This window comes from Camelus ferus, chromosome X (assembly GCF_009834535.1).
Source record: "Camelus ferus isolate YT-003-E chromosome X, BCGSAC_Cfer_1.0, whole genome shotgun sequence".
NCBI classification, from domain to species: domain Eukaryota; kingdom Metazoa; phylum Chordata; class Mammalia; order Artiodactyla; family Camelidae; genus Camelus; species Camelus ferus.
Window position 1 is genome coordinate 70,176,829 of NC_045732.1, and position 22,255 is coordinate 70,199,083.

The 22,255-nt window shown below is 37.7% G+C and overlaps 1 protein-coding gene across 1 annotated transcript in view; it reads right to left on the reverse strand.

Annotated features, from left to right (window-relative positions):
- The window catches only part of NRK (Nik related kinase), a 92,704-nt gene extending 85,875 nt beyond the window's left edge, over window positions 1–6,829 (reverse strand). The window contains exon 1 of the mRNA XM_032474694.1: window positions 6,482–6,829. Coding sequence (XP_032330585.1) covers window positions 6,482–6,538 — 57 coding nt within the window. The 5' untranslated portion in view covers window positions 6,539–6,829. The remainder of the gene's footprint in view (window positions 1–6,481) is intronic.
- Between the last annotated feature and the right edge of the window lie 15,426 nt (window positions 6,830–22,255).

Sequence of the window (22,255 nt, forward strand, 5' to 3'; positions counted from 1 at the left end):
CTTTAAAAGAGCATTTTTTTAAACTAGACTGAGTTAGTTTTGTTAGTTTTGAAGTTAACCCTTACATCAACTGAATACATTTTCATGGCACAAATTCACTGATGGCATTTTCTGTGTCTTAGCCTAAATGTGGCATCATAAGAGGCAAAATAGAACATGTTTATTGACAGATTCCTAAGGCTTCCATATTCATCCCTAAACATTGTTTCCTTACCTTAAAATATGGATATTCATTTCTTGTTCACCACAAAACAGGGTTTCTTGAATTTTATTACTACTTAAACTTTTACTCTAGCAGCTTATTTTACTATTTTAGTAAAACTATATATAGAGATATGAGTGATGCCAGTTTATACATAAAGTAGTAGGAGTGTTGGCAAATTCTTGGAAATTCACTTGCCTTATAGAAAGCACATTTTATATACACAAACTTTGTTTAAACTTGTTTGAAAATATTTTTATCACTGTGACAAATGTGAGTTAAACAGAAAAACTACTGAGCATATGCAATGTGTATGACTGAAATTATAGACTCCTTTAAACTGGAGTGATATTTGCATAATCTAGCAAAACTGTCATAGGAAAATGACACAGCTCTGGGATTACTTCAGTCAACAAGTATCCATTTGGACGGAGTCAGGAGACTGAAGTTTTAGCCCCAGTTCTGCCATTAATTAACCATATGACTTTGTGTAAGTTATTTACTCTCTCTGGGACTCTAATACAGTTTTCACATGTATTAAAAAGGTGCTGTGTTAGATGATTTCCTAGCTCTAAAATTCTTGAGGAAAAAAATCAGATTCCAACATTCTAAAATCCAGATGTTTCCACTGCATTGATATGACCATTGTTAGCAGTCTACTTTCTTAAAATTATCATTAAAATCAGTATCAAATATGCACAGTATCATTATAAGCAAATAGTTCAGGGGACATGACCCCAACAAAAACACAGAAGTTTTTTAAAATGATAATTTTGTGGATTCAAGAAAAGTAAAAAAAAAGATTATTACAGTGGCCTTGATAATAAGCATAGCATCGTTGTTATAAATCATTGAAAAATTTATGAGAAAAAGTTAGCCAGCAAAGGAATTACTAAGGTTTGGCTTGAAGACTTTATCAATTTAGCATATTTCTTCAAAGACAATGATTGAGGGATTTATATTAGACATTACTAATTCTGGAGAAACAGCCTCTGGTTGTCTGCCAAAAGAATAAAAACTGTTAACTGATTCTTGTTGGTAAACCATTCTTTGTTATAGTTAAGGCTGCATTTTAGCTTTAAAAAGATACCACATACCAAAGAACAACTTTATTTCTGAATCTTTGAGCACAGTCTTTAATTTCTTTATTCCTTTTTCTAGCCCTCAATAACATAAGTGCCTTACTCATATTTGAACTAAAGTATCTACTTAAAGAAGACACTAAGGAAATGGACGGGACAATAAAACGCTTGTGGAATTTTTGGAGGCCTTATTTTATCTACATTCACGCTGTTTGGAAAATTTTTCCTGCTCACAAATGACCAAAACATCTTAACTCTCCTCATTCTCACATTTAAGAGAAGAAGGCTTTAAAAACTTTTCTTCTGTTCTTTACGGCAGCTCAATTTAGAATTCATCTATTCTAAGAGTATTTTTTTCCATTAATTTTATGCAATATTTTTTGTTGCCTTCTCCACACTAATCTCTCTCAAGACTAAATGATTGTCAAACTGGGCAAAAAGTGGAGGGGAACTATGCTAATTACTAGGGTAATATTACTTAATTTCTTATATCAGATTTTCCACTGAATTGTAGTCAGAGAAAGTTTATTCTGGGCTACCAAGGAAGGAAGCACTGAGAAGTCAAGTTTTTTTTTTTTTTTTTTTTGGTCACTGTGAAATTAAAAGATCCTCATCAGAGAGCCTATGATTACTTGGTCCTCTCCTCTGCCCTGCTACTCCAAGATAAGAAAACCAGAAGAGGAAAGATCTTTATATTTATCACTGCTATCTCAATTTAGAGAATATTTGGTGGTTCAGTATGCTTCGGTGATCCAGTTGGTTTAAAAAAAGGTCAGTAAACAAGAAATCTCAATTTGTTTCTAAAAGGAAATGACTAAAACTGTAAGTATGAAAACATTTTTTGAACCATAGAATAGTGGACAAATACTCTATACTTCGATCTATTTTTCTATGTATCTAAATTAACTCCTTCAATTTAATTTACTCTGGTTGCCTCCTGAAATCTAGAATTTTGGGGAATTGTTTCTGTCTTCTGAATTCAAGAAGAAGGGGGAAAATAAGCACTTTGATGGATAATTTTATAAAGGGCAGGGGTTGGGGGTAACAGGAAGAAAAAGAACCACTAGGAGGCAGTGTTTGCTGGTCATGGAAGAGACTCAAAAGCAGAGGCTGATCTACAGAACTAAATACAGTGGAAATTAAGAACAAAAGAGAACCGATAAACAGCCAACATGGGTAGCAATAAATTTCAGACTTAGAGCAGTAAAAGAGGACCACAGAACATGGAACACATTCCAGTAGCCAGACAGCTAAAGGGAGGAAAGAGATTGCACAGTACCTAGAAGAAGTAGCAGAGGCTATTATTCCTTTGTTTTAAATACTAGAAACAGAGTTTATGGAAAGAGAACCTGAATATAGCAGAAATAACGCAATAAGTGTCAGAGTGATTTTTAGAGATAGTTGGAGGAATGCGCTTCACAATTCAAGTGGAAAATTTAGAAAGGAAAATCTCTTCCTGTACACCAGTGTTTCTCAAACTGTGGACTTCACGGACTCTTTCTATATGAGAATCATTTGGGGAATCTTGTTTAAAACACAGATTCCTTATTCCAACCACGGAATTATGAAATCAGAATTTTGACGTATGGGCCCCAACGTCCAAGATGATTCTTGTGCACCATTCTAGTGCACTAACATAAAGCCCACTACTCTAGAAACTGGGGTGGGGGAAAGACTGATAAAACAGATTGAAGTACAATGTCATGCTGAGGTGATGCTCTAGAATACCTAATGCAGGATATACTGAATATTTTAATCCTTGTAGTGATTCAAAACAGGATGCTAAGGGACTTGAGAAAGTGGGAAAGTTCTCATGACTGAGCATAGAAAGCAGGCTTGGTCTAGGTGGTGGAAGACTGGAAAAGCTGGCAGTTATATTTAAATATAAGCCTAATGTAATTCAAATATAGTTTTTGGATCATGTGCTATTTCAGATCACCTCTACCACTACTGTCCTCCAGGCTTGTCTAATCCTGACCCCAATATAGATTAGGACTACACATGGCAGTGTCAGATACCAAGGCCACAGCCATGAGGAATGTCATTACCATACTGGGCACAGAAGGCAAAGGGGACTATCATGAAAGACATGCCAGATTTGGAGATGAAGAGTTTCCTGTCCCAAGGTTTGAGTGACATACACATACTAGGTAAAAAACTTAATATCTATATCAATCTATATCTATAGATGGAGATATATATCCCCCCATATATATATGGAGAGAGAGACAGAAAGGTTTTGAAATTCTTTTTTCAAAAAGGAAGCGCAAACCACAAATCTCTGTACTTTCTTTTCTGTCTTGTCACCTATAGGAAATATTTACTCAATAGTAATTCAGGAAAAATGGGAAAATGAGAGCAACCTATTAATCAACAACAACAAAAATAATGTAGCTGACTGGCCTGTTAGTCTCTGGTTATTGTGTTCGCGCTCTTATTTATGTCTTTAACTTTAGGGAATTATTGAAAAAAATATACAATTCCCTTCCCCTTCTCCTGCTTCCCCACTTTCATTCTTGCTTACTATTTTAGGTTAAAGTATCTAATAACAAAAATGCCAAATAACCTTCTACCACTTTCTTTAAATTACAACTTGCACAGCAAGCCTGACCTCTCTCAACGGTCCTTGTCTTATGGTCAGCTGGCCAGCCCTAGAAAGGACATATCAATCTTAAACTATATCCATATTTAATTATTCTATACTCTGCAAGATTCTTTTTTGCTCAGTGTAAAACTCCAAAGTCTGAACCACCTCTCCTCCTCAATTATTATCTGGCTGTTGCCAAATTGGTATACTTGGTGTTGACAGATGCTAACTTTCTGACCTTCGTATATATCCTATTGAGGATAATCATTGCAAGGGATCTCACTGCATGCAGGTTTCTTTGCTTGTTTTATCATCTGTACTTTGCATCAACACGCAAACTTCCAAACAGCTAACTTAGATGTCTCTTGGCCTCTTCATTTACTCTTATTTCTGCAGCCACTTAGGAAATAAGTCAAATGCAAACAAATCCAAAATCACTAATATGTGACTCAGTGACCAAAGCAACAGTGAACTTTTCACATCTCTAAAATTTTGATGTGAAAAAATTCTAAAGGGGGTGCTCTTCTTCCACTAGATTTCTTAGGGTTAAGACCCAGATGTTTGGGGAGGGAGAATTTTGCATAATTTGCTCACTTGGCTGAGACCTCCATAATGATACAAAATAGCTCCTGTATTCCTGTATAATCGATATTTAGAAATTATTAGGAATTGAGGACTTTATGAGACTTTCATTAATTCTGTTAAGTAAAGCCAAACATCAGTGCCCAGAGGTTTTGTGTCTTCTCTCTACTTCTACGTTAAAAACTAAACTCATCTTTCTCCCCTCTATACCCCTACCAACACCCAGAAAACTAATATTTCACTGAACTGCAATGTAAAGTTTGCAGCCTTTCTCCTTATCTCCTCGGCTCTCACCAAGTTCTTATGTCCCAGGGCCATGACCGGGTCAGTTAGTCTGGGCCATTTCCCCCCATTTTTTTGTGGCAATCAAACCTTTTCTCCTTTTTCTCTTTGGGTTTGGAATTCCCTGCTCTATCATTTCTAAGAGGTCTTTTCCATTCCCCTCTTTAGTCGATTTTAGAAAAGAGTTTATTTCAGTTTGCCTATGTTTAGTTTCCATATTTGCTCTAGTTTGCTTTTTTCTTTTTCCTACCATACACAGAAAATGCTAGAGGAGGGTAACATTTTAGTCTTTGGCTTTACACTTTTACTTGGGAGCAAATCTAGTTGGAATATGAAAGTTCTGTTCAGAAAGGAAACCACCAGTTGAGGCCTCCATATTCCAGAAATCTCATGTATGCACCTAGTGCATGCAGAGTGGAAAAACATTTAACTTTAAAAATTTTTGTGACTTTAGTTTATGAAGCTACATCAAGAACTACAATGCTGACACTTATAATTTAACATGTATATATTGAGGCTCCTTTAAAAAAATGGCTGAGAACAATTTGCTAAAATGTTACCCATGGTCATCACCTCCTCCTCCACACTCTTTTAGTGTAAAACTATATAGGTGAGGCTTGGGGAATGCCCCATTTTTTGAGAGGGACAGGCGTCTGCCATCATCAAGAAGACAATATTTAAATGCAAAAATGTATAAAATTAAGGCACTGTGACTTTGAATAGTCCTATAACTTCAAGGTTAATATTTAGCTTTTCCCAAAGCAAGCAGGCCATTGCCCTGAACTCCAGTTGCCTGGCGATCATTCCAGAATGGTGCATGCTTATTCCCTTTCAGAGAGTCCAGGGGCCCTTTGCATTCAAGAGAGGGTGCGAGTGAAATGCCAATCTAAAAAGGGAACTTGAAAAACGGATTTGGGTGGGATCCAATATCTGCCAGAAACGAGATGCCAATGAAATAAACGGCGCTGCTAAAATAATGTCTACTAATAACGACAGTGATAACAGCTCACCAATCAATTACAACTCTGGAGGAAAGCTGGGCATTCGGGAAAAGGGGAATCCACAAACGAAAACCACGAGAAAACGCTAAATCTGGTTAGCAAGTGAGCGCTACTATTTTTTTTTTCTTAATTTGGGGTGTGCAGAATTCACTGTATCCCCAAGCAAAGCGGCGTTCTTTCGTTCCCGCAACACTAAATCCGGACCAGCGCCCTGGCGGAATAAGGTTTTAGAAAGTGCTATTAGAAAGTGAGGTGCCAATGCTTAAATTTTCTAGCCCGCTGTCACCTAGAAATAAAGGTCACGCTGCGAGTGGGCATCTCGTCTTGTCAAAGAAGCAGCAAACGACGGAGCGGCAGGGTGACAGGGAAGGGTACTTTCAGGAAGCCACGCGTCGTCGCGCTCTTTGGCTTCTCCTTGAGCCCCGCTAGGACAGGTACCCGAGCGCCGCCAGACCAAACCGGGCACGTTTAGCAAATGTCCCGCTGTCTGTGGCCCACCCCACCCCACTGGCACCTCGCCCCCTACCCCTCTTCCCCCCCAGCCCTTTGCCTTTCCCTGAGTTTGGCGGGACCCGGGTGCCCAGGGGGCGCCTCTCCCGCAAGCCAGTTCCCGGGGGTTCCCTCCTGCACTCGCGGTCTCCTCGAAGTCCTGGCCTAATCAGGCTTGCGGACGTCTGTCCCCACCCCTGATGCTCAGGACCCTCAGAGGAGAGCACTTCGGGGGCGACGGGCGTCCTCTACTCACCGGCAAGTGGCCCAGATCCGTGACCTCCTTGTCTCTCCAACCTCCAGGTCCCGCCATGGCTTCGAGCCGAACGGGAGCGGGCGACTAAGGCACGCTCAGGAGTCTGAGGTGGAAGCGGTCAGAAGTTGGAGGAGAGGGGAAGGGAAAGGGCAGGGGAAAGGAAAGGGGGACCAGGGTTTGCAGCGTGAGAGACAGAGGAGGAGGAGGGGTGGAGGCAAAAGAGCGAGGAGTGCAGGGAAGCCGGAGTTTGAGAGGCGGGAAAGCAAAGTTTGGCCAAGGCGAGAGAAGAGTCTGAGCGTCCGTCCCGGAGACCAAGGAGCAAGAGGGGTGCTCCGCGGGCGAGAGCGCAGCGTCTGCCCCGGCAGGGTGCGCCTCTTTCAGGGTGGGGAGGGGGGCGGTGCAAGGAGCGGGGGCCCGGGAGCTGCTCGAAGGGGATTGGTGCAGCGTCACGTCGCCAGGTGGGCAGCCGCGCGGCGGGGAGGCGGGCTAGGGGGCCACTGGCTGAGGGAGGTGCTGAAGGACTATAACGGTTTGCGAGCCGGCCCCCGGCGGCCTCCCCCCGCCTGCCCGCCCCCTCCCACGTCCACCGCCGCCCCCGCCGCCCCCGCCGCCCCCGCCTCCTCTGGCTAGTGTTCCACAGGAAACTTTTTCGAGGCAGCTGCCAGCCCCGGAAAACCGGTCCCGCTCCGCGCCGCTCCCAGTCTGGGCCCCACAGCTCTGCCAGAGTCCAAACAGCCCGCGCCCTCATCTCCCCACGAAACACTTGTGACTTTTCTAGTTGTCTCTTTTCTCTTTCAGCTCCTCGAATTTTATTGCTCCATTGATTGCAAAGACCCATCAACTTAGATCAGGAAATAACTTGCCACTGGGTTAGGGATCCGACCTATGCGAGCCCCTGTGCGGGCGGGCGGGGCGGGGAGAGGACACCAAGTGCGCCGCAGGGCTACCACAGCTCGGACTTCGAAGCCACCAGCCCAGGGCAGCGCAACGTGGACAGGGCCGCTGCGAAGTCCCCTCGAGGTGTGCCGCATTTCTTCTGGCCCCGGGCTAGTTGGTACCAGGCCCGGGCCGTTCAGTCGGAACCGCACCTGTTCACAGGTGCTGTGAGTTAAGAGAGACTGGGTCTCTGAAGCCCTGGCTGCCCCGGATGCAAAGTTTGCTGTTCGCCGCGTTCGCAAAGTACAGGGAAAGTTCCTGCGTCGTTCCCAGCCTCCAGCTCTCAGGCCGAGTTTCATTCATTCGCTCACTCGTTGCACAGCGTTTCGGGGCACCCAGGCTGTTCGCCTCAGTTTCCCCACAAAGCGCAAGAGATCTGATACACGGTTTATAAGAATCTGACAAACGCGATTTAACCTTGGGAAGTAAGGCGCCTTTTGAAGAGTTTATGGGATCGGTGTGTAAAACCAACCGTATTCTAAGCTCTTGCACTGCAAAGAACACTTTAGAAAATATCCCAAAGCTGCTTACTTTCCCTGGAGCTCGTCGACTGCGTTCGCACACCAGCACTCCGGGTCGGAGCGCGACGTGGGGGGTTTGTTTCCTGTTTCTTTCTTTTTTGATTAAAAATTTCTACCCCCTCTAGGAGGATTTACAGGAATAATTCTTCCTACAGGCCTGGAGCTCACCATTTCTGACCCGCGCTTCTAATTTTTGTAATTAGTCTCTATATATATTGGTGGATTTTGTTTATTTCGTGTCTGTTTCAACTTCCGAGTTTGACCTCTTTACATTCCTTAACCTCAGAGCCTCACTGAGTTCTGTAATGGCCACAGTCTGTCTGAGGAACCTGGTCTCGCTAAATAAAGAAAATTCTCTGTGAACTGGTGCCGGGAAAACCAACTACCACGACCACCCCCCTCAAGACACTCGGGTGTTCTGGATCGAATTTTCATGTTAATTCGAATACGCTGTAAATCAAACAAATTATATTTTCTAAGAATTCAAATCTTGACAACTCCACCGCACAAAATCTTGCCCTTTTAAAAACAGTTTAAGAATTTCTGGATGATCAGTAAAGCTCTTTTAGATCTTGCTAAATATTAATCTGAAAAAAATTTAATAATTTAGAGCTAACTAGGTGAGCTGGTTAATAGTAAGTTACACTTTTTAAAATACACATCTAGTTTTCAGAAATCAAGACACAGTCAATAAATACATTTAAAGGAAATCTGAAAAGAATCTTTGCTAAAGGGAAGAAGTGTTAAGACTTTTTTTTAACAATGCGGTTTGCTGACGGTAGGGTGTGGGGAAATGCCCTGTGGCCCCCGATGGCAGAGACTGTTTTAGTCTGTCTAAGGGGGCAAGTCCAGACCAGGCAAAAGAATCCAGGCTAGATCATTGGGCTCTCTAGTTGCAAGGCTCCGTGGGAGGCTAGCGGCTTCATGACTCCATAGGGATTAGCCACATCGCTGGGTGGGACCCCCATGGTGGGGGGAGGGGAAGCTAGGTGTTTGACCAGAACTTGACAGAGAACCTACACATTTTTTAAGTTATTATTATTTTCAAGGAAAAAGGAGTCATGGAAGGGCTTGGAAACTCTGCCTTGTAAGCTGGCATTATGGGGATTTTTGTGGCCGGCTTGGGGAAGGTCAGCCCGGCTAGCTGACCAGAAGGCAAATAGATGGCCTCCAAGCATGAGGCTGAGAGAAACCCTGAAGTAGGGCACTTGTTTTCCAACTTCAGGAGTTCTTTTCCCCTCACCCCACAACCATCACTTCCCCTTCCCCCTTCCAAAGTGCTCTTTTTTTCTTTCTTTCCTGACCTCAGAGCATAAAAATAACCCTCATCAATTTAGGGTCTAGGAACTTGTCAGATTGTATTTTACCCAGAAATAATTTCTCTGCCAGCACCTGATGTCCCATATTTATTCCATCTCTTTCTCCTCCAATCTATTCTGCTTTCTTAAGGCCCGAAGTACTTTGTAACTTTTGATTGTTGTTTTATTTAATAGCTAAAATTTATTGAGTACTTGCTATATGTTCTGGGCTAAGTGTTTTGTATATACTATCTCATTTAATTTTGTGAAAAATTCTTCAAGGTTTTAAATTATCTCTATATCATAGGCAAGGAAATTGAGGCACAGAGAGATGAAGTAACTTTCCTGAAGCCCCACAGCTAGTAACTGGAGGAGCCTGGCTTCCAACTCGGGCAGTCTGACTCCAGAACCCACTTGTCAATGACTGTTGAAGGGCCGGTGCATATTTTGAGACTGTGTGAAGAGGAGCCAAATTCAAAAAAGCTTCAGGGTAAGTGAGATCAGATAACATTAGCTAGGCCCCTGAGCTATCCAGTTCCCTTTTCCCCCTTTCAGCCTTCAAGCCTTCCTAACAGAAATAACAAGGGCTTTATAAAAAGAAATGGAACCCAGTATAGCCTAGGAGTAGCCAGTGACCTGCCTGAGCAGATATTACCAAGTGGATCTCCTCACAGAGAAAAATCATGGATTTTAAGTTTAAGAAACTTCCAGAGGGGGAAGAAAAACCCCAGAAACTTTCAATGCTTAGAAAATATTAAAAATCCATTCCTATTCCTTCCAGAGAGTTTTTTAGCTGAGAACAAACCTCATTCAGTGAAGACCTGAAGGAGGCTGTGTTTGTGAGCAATCGTGCTTAGCAGACCTGAGATGCTAAATGGCAAGGTTACAGTCAGTTAGCTCAGTTGGTAAGAGTACTGCAGACATGGTGCCAAGGGTATGGGTTTGATCCTCCAGAGGGCCAGTGTGCATCTCTCTAATCTTTGGTCCTTGATAGGCTAGCCAGTGATGCCTTTTTGGAAAAAAACAAAAACAAAAACACCTCCAAAATCAGTACTTTCATCTTTGTATGCAAAGAATTGCATATTCATTTTTTTTATATAAATTTCTAAGTGCCACAACCTGGAGAAATTATACTGTAAGAGTATGTGTGTGTTATGAAAAATATAGATTTAATAGATTCTAGGCTGCTTTTTCCTTTTTAAATTTATACATATATAGTTGGTAATATATATCTTAATAGACACTTTGAAAAATGAATCTCACAAAATTCTTCATCACACCTTTATTAAGCATTTAAACACACAAAACGGTCTGCCATTTATTGTTGTTCCTCTACTCTGACACCTCAGGTATGGAAATGAGTATCTGTAAACTTCTGTGTAGACAAGTTTGCTGCCTACAATTAGTGCTCCTGAGTGGGAATAGTGAAATAAGGTTACATAGAAATCTTCTTAAAAAGATACCTTCCCACACTTGTGATTGCAAATACTCAAGTCCCAGTATCTCCCAGTATACCTGTGGGTGGCTGGGGCAGCTTAGCTGAAAGAGTCTCAGGGATTCCTCTTTGAGGGAATAATCTCCTTTGGGAACCATTGGGCTAAAGGACCTTCTTAAGGATTTCCTTCTTCTTTATGGAGACACCTTTGAAAATGTAGGATTTCTGCCACAGTCCCCAACTCTCTTGCCACCACTTTTGATTCTTCCTATGTGCCACTCTTCTGGGGACAAAGCAAAAACAAAACAAAACAAAAAAACACTTGATGTTTCTCAGGCTAAAGGTCATGAAATGTACCTTCTGACCATAGTTTGCAAAGCTTCTGTCACTTGTCATGGAATGCTCTTAAGCTCGGCATGATTTGAGCTATGCTTGTTTCTAAAATGGGGCCCTGGAAATCTGATCCTGGCTGAACATGGGTCTCGTCGCTATTGAAAACTGGAATGCTACTCTAAAAAAAGACAATTGTTTTATAATGAGAACTAAAACAGGGAATTTAAAACCAAAAGTCAGATGAATTTCTGAAGTGAGCCATGGGGTTTCCTTTTTTTTTTTTTAATCACTGTTTTCCTTCTTTGAAGCCCATACCATCCTAGTCCTGGAATTCCCTACCCAGCAACTTCAGAGTAGCCATCCTCCCTCACCCAACACAAATGCACATAGGAACATATTTACCATGGTGTTAATGAAGCTTGTGCTTCAATAAAGCTCACTTGCACTTCTCAGGGCCTGGGAGAGGAACTAGTAATTCTGTACTTCCCCAAATTATAAAAGCTTCAGATTCAACAGAACTTGGATTTGTCCCTGAATGCATAATGTATAGAGAGCATAGTAAAGTTGAAATGTGTGTGTGTATAGTCTCCATATTACTGAGACTTGACAAAATAAGACTTGCAACTAAGAATCCACAACTAGAGGGTGTATATTTTGGAAAGGGAAAAATAAAAGGAGGAAAAGAGAAATAGCACTGAAGTTTAATAAATTAAACATCTATGTAGAAAGTAATACATTACATAAGTAGGATGGATATCTTTTTGATTGAGGATTAGAAGGAAAGAGGAAAAGGAAGTGGTTTCCTTATGAAAGTATGCTACAGACTGATGACAGGAAATAAATGGGAAATGCTTTCCTAAATCTAGGTCACAACTCTGCCCTGGGGGAGGAAGTAATAATAATAGAGAGTATATTTTTCAATGTTTTATATTATCATATTAGAAAAGTTTACAAAATTAATATAAACTCATTGTTATAAGTCAAAAAACTCAAAGCTGAATGCAGAAAAATGTAACAGTCTCTACCTTCTTCATCCAATCACATACTATCACCACCACTCCTTCCCCCAAGATGTTAACAATTTGATGTATATCCTTCTACACCACTCTTTATGATAATAAACTTCAGGGAAACATACATACACGCATGTGCACACACACACACGGTTCTCTCTCCATATTCTTTTGTTCTCATTTATTGTTTTAAATTTATATCTCAAGAAGTGGGATTCTTGATCATAGTTTTGCTTTGTAGAGAGCAATACATATGTGCACAACCACACGCAGAATAAAGAATGTTCTGATATATTACTTCAATGAAAAATGATTATGATATACTACAAAATAATGTAGGAGAAGACAGTACTCAGCTGTTGTGCTTAGGGGCAAATCTTTAGGCTCAGAAAAATGACAGGGTTAAAATTAAAAAAAAAAAAAAGCCCTGCATATGTGATTGTGGTGATCTTTGGAACACAGTATAAACACCACAAATTTAAAAACAGGCAAAATTCCAATTTTCAAAGCAGAACAAAATGATAGATTCCAGAAACTATAGACCAGTAAACTTGATGTTGGTTCTAGGGGAATTATCACAGAATATTATACAGATGGCTCCTAGGAGGTGCTTCTCAGGAGTGAGCAGGGATATGCTAATAAGGAACCATGACAAACCAGTTCATATTCTGTTTTGAATGATGTAGTATCAACCTTCAAGTTACCCACAATGAACCAAGCATCTTGGTATTCATGACATGACCTTGTGTGGTATCCTCCCACAATTAACAGGGCTAACCTGTGTGGCCAATAGCATATGGAAGAAATGATAATATACGACTTATGAAGCTAGGTCACAAAAATACTGAAGCTTCTAGCTAGGTATCTCAGATTGCTTTACCTGGGGGAAGCCATTTGCCAGGATTTGAAGACACTGAAGCAGCCCTGTGAGACCTACATGGAGAAGAGGCCTGTGGGCAACAGCCAATACTGTCTTGCCAGTCATGTAATGAGTCACTTTGGCAGCAGATATCCCAGTCCCATTCAAGCCTTAAGATGATAGCGGTCTCAGGTAAGATCTGACTGAAAGTTCATGACAGACCCCAAGCTAAGCCACTCCTAAATTCCTAACCTGTAGAAAACATGAAAGGTAAGAAAAGATTGTTGTTTTAAAGCCACTAAATTTTTGGATGAATTGTTACAAAGCAATAGATAACTAATCAAATGAGTTGCTCACCAAGTAGACCAGGATACTAGTATAGTCAATGTATTTTTATTTCAGCAAAGAATCTTATAATATCCTCTTACACAAGATAGACAAATGTGAGTTGGAAAAAGCTCAGAAAGGCATGTCTAGCTGAACAAAACAGTTGACTAATGAATCAATAGCAAATTGAAGAAGACTTGTAATATTGGTATAAGATTATGCTGAGCATAATGAAATATACATTCTAGAATTTCTATGGTGGTAAAAATATTCTATATCTGCACTGTTATTTATGATAGCCACTAGAAACATGTTGGCTGAGTACTTGAAATGTGGCTATTACAAATCAGGAACATAATTTTTAATTTTATTTAATTTTAATAAAAGTTACTTTAAATTTATTTATATAGTGCATAATTTATATAGTGTATGATTTAAAATTATACAGTGGCTAAAGGCACTATATTGGACAGTACAACTATGATTTAAGAAAAAAGTTTTGTTAAAATTTAGTGGGAAAAAAAACAGAATCCTAAGGACAGAAACTCTAAAAGGAATGTGATACAGATTTTCTGTCCTTGGCTTGGTGTTCAACTTATTTATCAATGTTTTAGGTGACAACATGAAAGACATGTATATAACTTTTGTTGATGAACCCAAACTGGGAAGAATTAGTAATATATAGGTTGACAGCATTTTTCCTGGGCCTGCCACTCCAAGGTCAAGCAAGAAGGGAGTAGAGCTAAGGAAGTGATTGGGCTGAGGCATAAGGTAGTCTTCAGGGTTAATTCAAAGAAAGGGGTCCCAAGGACAGAACAGGGTAGAGAAGACAAGCAATAAATTGGGCATAGGTTTGGGAGGCAGTGAAGCAGACAAGCTGAGAAGATAAAACTAGAGTTGAGATTGGAACTGCCAGGAAGCTAGAATGATGAATGAGCAGGGGGTTAGGAAAGGGAGGCAGGGGGCAAACTGAAGTGGAGCAAAGAATAAGCACAAATGAAGGCCAGTTCCTGCTGGCTTTTGGCTGCTTTGTTCCTCTGGTTGTTTTTGCTTATGGTATTTTGCATTTACTCTGGACATGGGCTAGAGCCATTCTGTAGGGAATCAGACTGTGCAAGAGCCTAGCATTACTGGCCTAAACTAACCAGAGGACATTTTACAGATATAAGTGTGAAAATTTGCATCTCAGTTTGAAAAACAAATAATCAATTCCATAAGCACAAGAAGTGAAAAACTTAACTTTAAAAGGTAATGTTAATGTAGTATTGCAGTGATACCAGAAAGACCAGTAAACTAATCAAATTGAGGATAATTTTCTTAATTGTACCCAGGTAAATGTGTCTGAAGAGGGGTGATTATTTCTGAGTATTAAGCAAATTAAATAGTCTCCAAACTAGGGAAAGTAGAATGATGAATAATTTGGAAATTATGACATTTTGAAAGGTTGAGTGACTGGTAATGTATAGCCTTTTGAGAAGGTTTAGGGAGATGGAGTAGGTGCCTTCACATATTTTTAATGGGAAGTTATAAGAAAAAAGGATCAATGGATAGATGTTCCAAAAAGGTAAAAATATAGCATTTTAGGGAAGAATATCTAATAGTTATCACTGTAAAGAATTAGCTGCTTTATGAAGGAAAGAGCTCTCTCTAACTGGAAATATTTCAAGCGGAGACTACATGATCATCTGCCCCGGATTTGTACAAAGAGCTCATGGATTAGAAGACAAATTGAACTAAAGCAATTCTAAATGCTTTCCAATTCTGAGAAACTATGCAACTACTGTTCTCTTCCTCTGTGTATTGTGGTCTCTGGCTATTGACCCAAAAGATATTGCTATTCTGTTTCCAATTTAGGGACGTGTACTGTCCTGAAGTCACACCCATGAAACTACATTTTATATAAAGTCACAGAACAAATGCTACACTTGGTTAGAATGCAAAGACTTGACTAGCTATTTTTATATGTGGAGCAAGTGCCAAGCAATGCAAACATTGCCACCACTCCTTCCCTCTCCCTTTAGCCTCCTCCTGATCCTAGGCGTTACCATGCAAAGTGCACTCTCATCACAATCTGTGAATATCTACTTCCATCTCTTCTGTTTTTCTCTTTGTGGTGTTGAAACATTAAAGAGGGTCTTTAAGGTCAGGTAGTGAGTGTGTGTGTGTGTGTGTGTGTGTGTGTGTGTATGTGTGTGTGTGTGTGTGTATGTGTGTGTGTGTGTTGGAGGGGTAGTGTGTCACCTCTGGGAATGTGTCTGAGTGACTGTGCTACTCACTGAACCATGATTTATGGAACAAATTCAAGCAATTATTTCTCTTATAGTGCTTCCAAGAAGAATCTGTGAGAGTGATACATGCCCTACATGATAAACATTCTCATCCAAGGAAGATACTGAAAGCACTATGATAGTATTCTTTAATATTTTTTCCATTTATTGGATGTTTAAAAAAGTACAATAACCATTACATACTTGCTGTAACAAGCCGTATAGGGATGAATAAAGAAAAAAGTTAGTAATTGCCTCTTCTCCCATCTCACACCATTGAGATAATCAGTGTGAACAGTCTTGGTGTTTTTTTTTAAATTGAGTTATAGTCAGTTTACAATGTTGTGTCAAATTCCAGTGTAGAGCACAATTTTTCAGTTATACATGAACATACATATATTCATTGTCACATTTTTTTCACTGTGAGCTACCACAAGATCTTGTATATATTTCCCTGTGCTATACAGTATAGTCTTGTTTATCTATTCTACATATGCCTGTCAGTATCTACAAATTCCAAAATCCCAGTCTGTCCCTTCCCACCCCTCTCCCCACTGGCAACCACAGTTTGTATTCTATGTCTATGAGTCTGTTTCTGTTTTTTAACAGTCTTGGTTTTATCTTTCCATACTTTTATATTTGCTGATACAAATATATGCAAAGATACACAAACATAATATATTCTCCTCTATTTTTAAAAAAGAAGGTAAGATCATACTATACATACCACTCAGCAACTTGTTTTATTTCACTTAATATGTTATACACATTAAAACATATAGATCTAACTTACTGTTTTAAGAGCTACAGGAAAAAACTGATAGGTCTGATCACATAAAAACTAAAGAATACAATTGACCTGGAAAAGTATTTGCAATATATATAGCCAACAATTCTTAATATCACTAACAGACAAGGAGCTACTAAAAACTAATAGAGGGAAGAAAACCCTCTCCAATAGAAAAATGGGCAGAAGCTATAAATAGGCATCTCACAGAAGATATACAAGTAATCAATAAATACATTAAAATTTGCTCAACTTCATAGTAGTCAGGGAAATGTAAGTCCAGAGAAAAAGTATATTGTATTAAAATTATGAAAGTAATAAAACCTCATTGCAAAAAGAGGGTAACAGTCCAACTATGAAATAGAGGTGTATAAAGTAAAGCATAATAGTCCTACCTTCACACTTGCAGTCTCACTTTAGTTAACTGTATTTACTACTTATCACACAATTCTCCATGCTCTTACAAATCTAAACAAACCCATAAAAAAGGCTATTTTATTTTTATTTTATTTTTACATTATTTTTTCTTTTTAATTTTTATTGAAGTATAGTTGACTTACAAGATTATATTAGTTTCAGGTGTACAACATAGTGATTTGACATTTATATATACAATGTCTAGTAACTATCTGTCACCATACAAATTTATTACAGTTTTATTGACTATATTCCCTATGCTATACATTACATCCCAGGGACACTTATTTTATAACTGGATGTTTGTACTTCTTAATCCTTTTCACCTATTTCACCTAACCCCTCAACCCCCTCCTTTCTAGGGACCATCAATTTTTTTCCTCTGTATCTATGGGTCTATTTCTATTTTGTTTTGCTTGATCATTTGTTCTGTTTTTTAGATTCCACATATAAGTGAAATCATACAGTATTTTGCTTTCTCTGACTGACTTATCTGACCTAGCATGACACCCTTTAGGTCTATCCATGTTGTTGCAAATGGCAAATTTCACTCTTTTTTATGGCTGATTAATATTCTATCATATACATAGAATTATATATATTATATATATATAATGAAATAAGATAATGGGATAATGGGATAAAGAAGATATATATATGTATGTGTGTGTATATATATGCATGTGTATATACATATATGTATATAAAATCTTAGACACTTAGGTTGCTTCTATTCCTTGGCTATTGTAAATAACGCTGCAATGAACATAAGGGTGCATATGTATTTTCTAATTAGTGTTTTTATTTTCTTGTGATAAATGCCCAGAAATGGAGTTAAAGGATAATATGGTAGTTCTATTTTTAATTTTATGAGAACATCCATACTCTTTTTCATAGTGGTTGCAGCAACTTTCATTCCTACCAACAGTGGACAAGGGTTCCTTCATCTTTCCCAACATTTGTTAGTTCTAGTCTTTTTGATAATAGCCATTCTGACAGGTGTGAAGTGATATCTCATGGTGGTTTTGATTTGCATTTCCCTGATTTATGATGTTTGGCATATTTTCATGTACCTGTTTTCCATCTGTATGTCTTCTTTGGAAAAATGTATATATAGATCTTCTGCCCATCTTTAATTAGATTTTTTTTGACATTGAGTTGTACGAGTTCTTTACGTATTTTGGATATTATCATCTTATCAGATATATGATTTGCAACTATTTTCTCCCATTCCATAGGCTGCCTTTTCATTTTATTGATGGTTTACTGTGCTCTGCAAAAGCTTTTTAGTTTTATATAATCCCATTTGTTTATTTTTGCTTTTGTTTCCTTTGCAAGGAGACAGATTCAAAAAACTCTTGCTAAGACTGATGTCAACGAGCACATTGCCTATGTCTTTTTCAAGGAGTCTTAAAGTTTCAGGTCTTATATTTAAGTCTTTAATCTTTTTTTAAAATAGGGGATAAGGAAGTGGTCCACCTTCACTCTTTTGCATGTAGATGTCCAGTTGTCCCAACACTGTTTATTGAAGAGACTGTCTTTTCCCCACTGTATATTCATGACCCCTTTGTCATAAATTAATTAATCATATTAGCATAGATTTATTTCTGGGCTGTCTGTCCTGTTTCATTGACCTATGTATTTGTTTTTGTTTTGGTACCAGTACCATACCATTTTGATCACTATAGCTTTGTAGTAAAGTTTGAAATCAGGGAACATAAGACCTCCAGCTTTGTTCTTCTTCTTAAGATTGCATTGGCTATTCAGGGCTTTTTGTGATTCCATACATATTTTAAGATAGTTTGTTCCAATTCTCTAAAAAATGCCATTGGGATTTTGATAGAGATTGCATTGAATGTGTAGATTGCTTTGCATAGTATGAACATTTTAACAATATTAATTCCTAAAATCCTTGAGCACAAATGTGTCAAATAAATATTAATTCCTAAAATCCTTGAGCACAAATGTTTCAAACAAATGACACATTTATTTGTGTCATTTTCAATTTCTTTCATCAATGTCTTATATTTTCCAGAGTACATGTCTTTCATCTCTTAGGTTTAAATTTATTCCTAGATATTTTATTGTTTTTGATGCAATTGTAAATGGGATTGTTTTTTCTCTTTATGATAGTTTCTTATCAGTGTATAGAAATGCAACCGATTTCTGTATATTGATTTTGTAACTACAGCTTTATTGAATTTATTTATTTTTGGTGGAGTCTTTAGAATTTACTTATATAGTATCATGTCATATACAAATAATGGCAGTTTTACTTCTTCCTTTCCAATTTGGATGGCTTTATATCTTCTCTTTTGTCTGAGTACTATGGCTAGGACTTCATATAGTATGTTGAATAAAATTGGCAAAAATATGAATCCTTGATTTGTTGCTGATTTTAGAGGAAAAGTTTTCAGCTTGTCATCTTGAGTATTACGTTAGCTGTGGATTTGCCATATATGTATGGCCTTTACTATGTTGAAGGATGTTCCCCCTGTACCCGTTTTGTTGAGAGTTTTTAACATAAATGGATGTTGAATTTTTTCAAATGCTTTTTCTGCATCTATTGAGGTGATCATTTTTATACATAGTTTGTTAACATGGTGTATCGTGTTCATTGATTTTGGATGTTGAAACATCTTTGTATCCCTGGAATAAATCCCACTTGAACATGGTGTATGATCCTTTTAGTGTATTGTTGAATTTGCTTTGCTAATAATTTGTTGAGGACTTTTGCATCTATGTTCATCAGGGCTATTTACCTATAATTTTCTTTTTTTTGTAATGTTTTTTCTGGCTTTTGTATCAGGGTAATGCTAGCCTCATATAACAAGTTTGGGGACATTTCTTCGTGTTTATTTTTTCGAATAATTTGAGGACAAGTATTAACTCTTTAAATATTTGGTAGAATTGATATGTGATGCCATCTGTCTCTGGACTTTTGTTTTTGGGGAGCTTTTAAATTACTGATTCAATTTCATTACTAGTTATCAGTCTGTTCATATTTTCTATTTCTTCCTGATTCAGTCTTAGAAGATTTTATGTTTCTAGGAATTTATCTATTTATTCTTGGTTGTCCAATTTGTTAGTGTATAATGTTCATAGTTACCTCTTATGACATAGTTACCTCTTGGTTTTTCTGTGATGTCTGTTACAACTTCTCCTTTCTCATTTCTGATTTCATTTATTTGGGCCCTTTCTCTTTTCCTCTTGATGAGTCTGGCTAAAGGTTTATCAATTTTGTTTATCTTTTCAAAGAAGCAGCCCAGAGTTTCACTGATCTTTTCTATAGTTTTTAAATATCTCTATTTTATCTATTTCCACTCTGATATTTTTATTTCCTTCCTTCTACTAACTTTGGGTTTTGTTTGTTCTTTTTTTCCTAGTTCCTTTAAATGTAAACTTAGATTATTTATTTGAGATTTTTCTCATTTCCTGAGGTATGCCTATATCACCATAAACTTCCCTCTTAGAATTGTTTTTGCTCTCTGTCCCATAGCTTTTGGAACATTGCATTTCCATTTTCATTTGTCTCTAGGTATTTATTGATTTCCTCTTCGATTTCTTCAATGACACGTTGGATGTTTAGTAGCATGCTGTTTAGACTCCAGGTATTTGTGGGTTTTGCATATTTTTTTTCTTGTAATTGATTTCTAGTCTTATACTGTCAGAAAAGATGCTTGATATGATTTCAATATTCTTAAATTTGTTGAGACTTGTTTTGTGGCCTTATGTGCACTTGAAAAGAATGTGTATTCTTCCTTTTATGGGTGGAACATTTTATATATATTTATTAAGTTTATCTAGTCTAATATATCATTCAAGGCCAATGTTTCCTTACTGATATTCTGTCTGGACAATCTATCCATTGATGCTTTTTAAGTGGGGTGCTAAATTTCTTGAATATTATTGTATTACTGTAAATTTCTCTTTATGTATTTGCTTTATGTATTTCAGTGCTCCTATGTTGGGTGCATAGATATTTACAAGTGTTATATCCTCTTGTTGGATTGATAATGTTATCATTATGTAATGTCCTTCTTTGTCTCTTGTTACAGTCTTTGTTTTAAGAACCATTTTGTCTGATGTGAGTATTGCTACCCCAGTTTTTTTTTTTTTTTTTTTTTTTGGTTTCCATTTGCATTGGGTATCTTTTTTCATCCCTGCACTTTCAGTATGCTTGTGTCTTTAGCTCTGAAGTGAGTTTCTCTTAGGCAGCATATATACGGGTCTTGCTTTTTAATCCATTCAGCCACCTTATGTCTTTTGATTGGGGCATTTAGTCTATTTACATTTAAAGTAATCATTGATAGGCATGCACTTACTGACATTTTGTTAACCATTTTCTGGTTGTTTTTGTGTTTCTTCTTGTTTTTATAGTTCTCTGTTTCTTTCTTCTCTGATTCTCTTCTCTTGTGATTTGTTGACTTTCTTTAGTGTTATATTTATTTTCCTTTCTTTTTATTTTTTTTGCATATCTGTTATACATTTTTGGTTTGTTGTTACCATGAGGCTCATATATAACAATCTATGTATATAGCAGTCTACTGTAATTTGATGGTTGCTAAAGTTCTAGCACATTTTAAAAGCACTACATTTTTACTCTACCCTCATGTTTTATGTTTTTGACATCATATTTTACATCTTCTATTATTGTGTATTGTTTAAGTAATAATTTTAGATACAGATGATTTTACTACTTTTGTCTTTTAACTTTCATTCTAACTTTATAGGTGATTCATCCATTACTTTCACAATGCATTTGCCTTTACCAGTGAGATTTTTTCTTTCATAATTTTCTTATTTCTAGATATGGCCTTTTCTTTTCTTTTCTGTTTAAATAAGTCCCTATAATGTTTCTTGTAAGGCCAGATTAATGGTGATAGACTCCTTAACTTTTGCTTATCTGGGAAACCCCTGATCTCTCCTTCAATTCTGAACAATTTTGCTGAGTAGAGTATTCTTGGTTGTAAGGTTTGTTTTGTTTTTTTTCCTTTCAGCACTTTGAATATATTGTGCCAACCCCTTCTGTCTTGTTAATTTTCTGCTGAAAAATCAACTTGTAGTCTTCTAGGGGTTCCCTTGTATGTAAATACTTGTTTTTCTCTTGCTGTTTTTAATATTATCTTTTTAATTTCTGACATTTTAATTATAATTTGTCTTGATGTGAGTCTCTTTGTATTCATCTTATTTGAGACTCTTTGTGCTTCCCGGACTTGGATCTCTGTTTTCTTCACCATGTTAGGGAAGTTTTCAGCCATTATTTCTTCAGATTGGTTTTCTATATCTTTCTTTCTCTCTTTTCCTTACTGGACCCTTATAATGTGAATATTAGTATGCTTGCTATTGTTCCAGAGATCCCTTAAACTATCTTAATTTCTTAAAAGTCTTTTTTTTCTTTTTCCTATTCTGATTGGGTGATTTCCACTACCATGCATACCAGATCACTGATCCATTCTTTTGCATACTCTAATCTGCTGTTGATTCCTTCTATTGTATTTTTCACTTCAGTTATTGTTTTCTTCAGTCCCAATTGGTTCTTTTTATATTTTATATCTCTTCATTGAAGTTCTCACTGAGT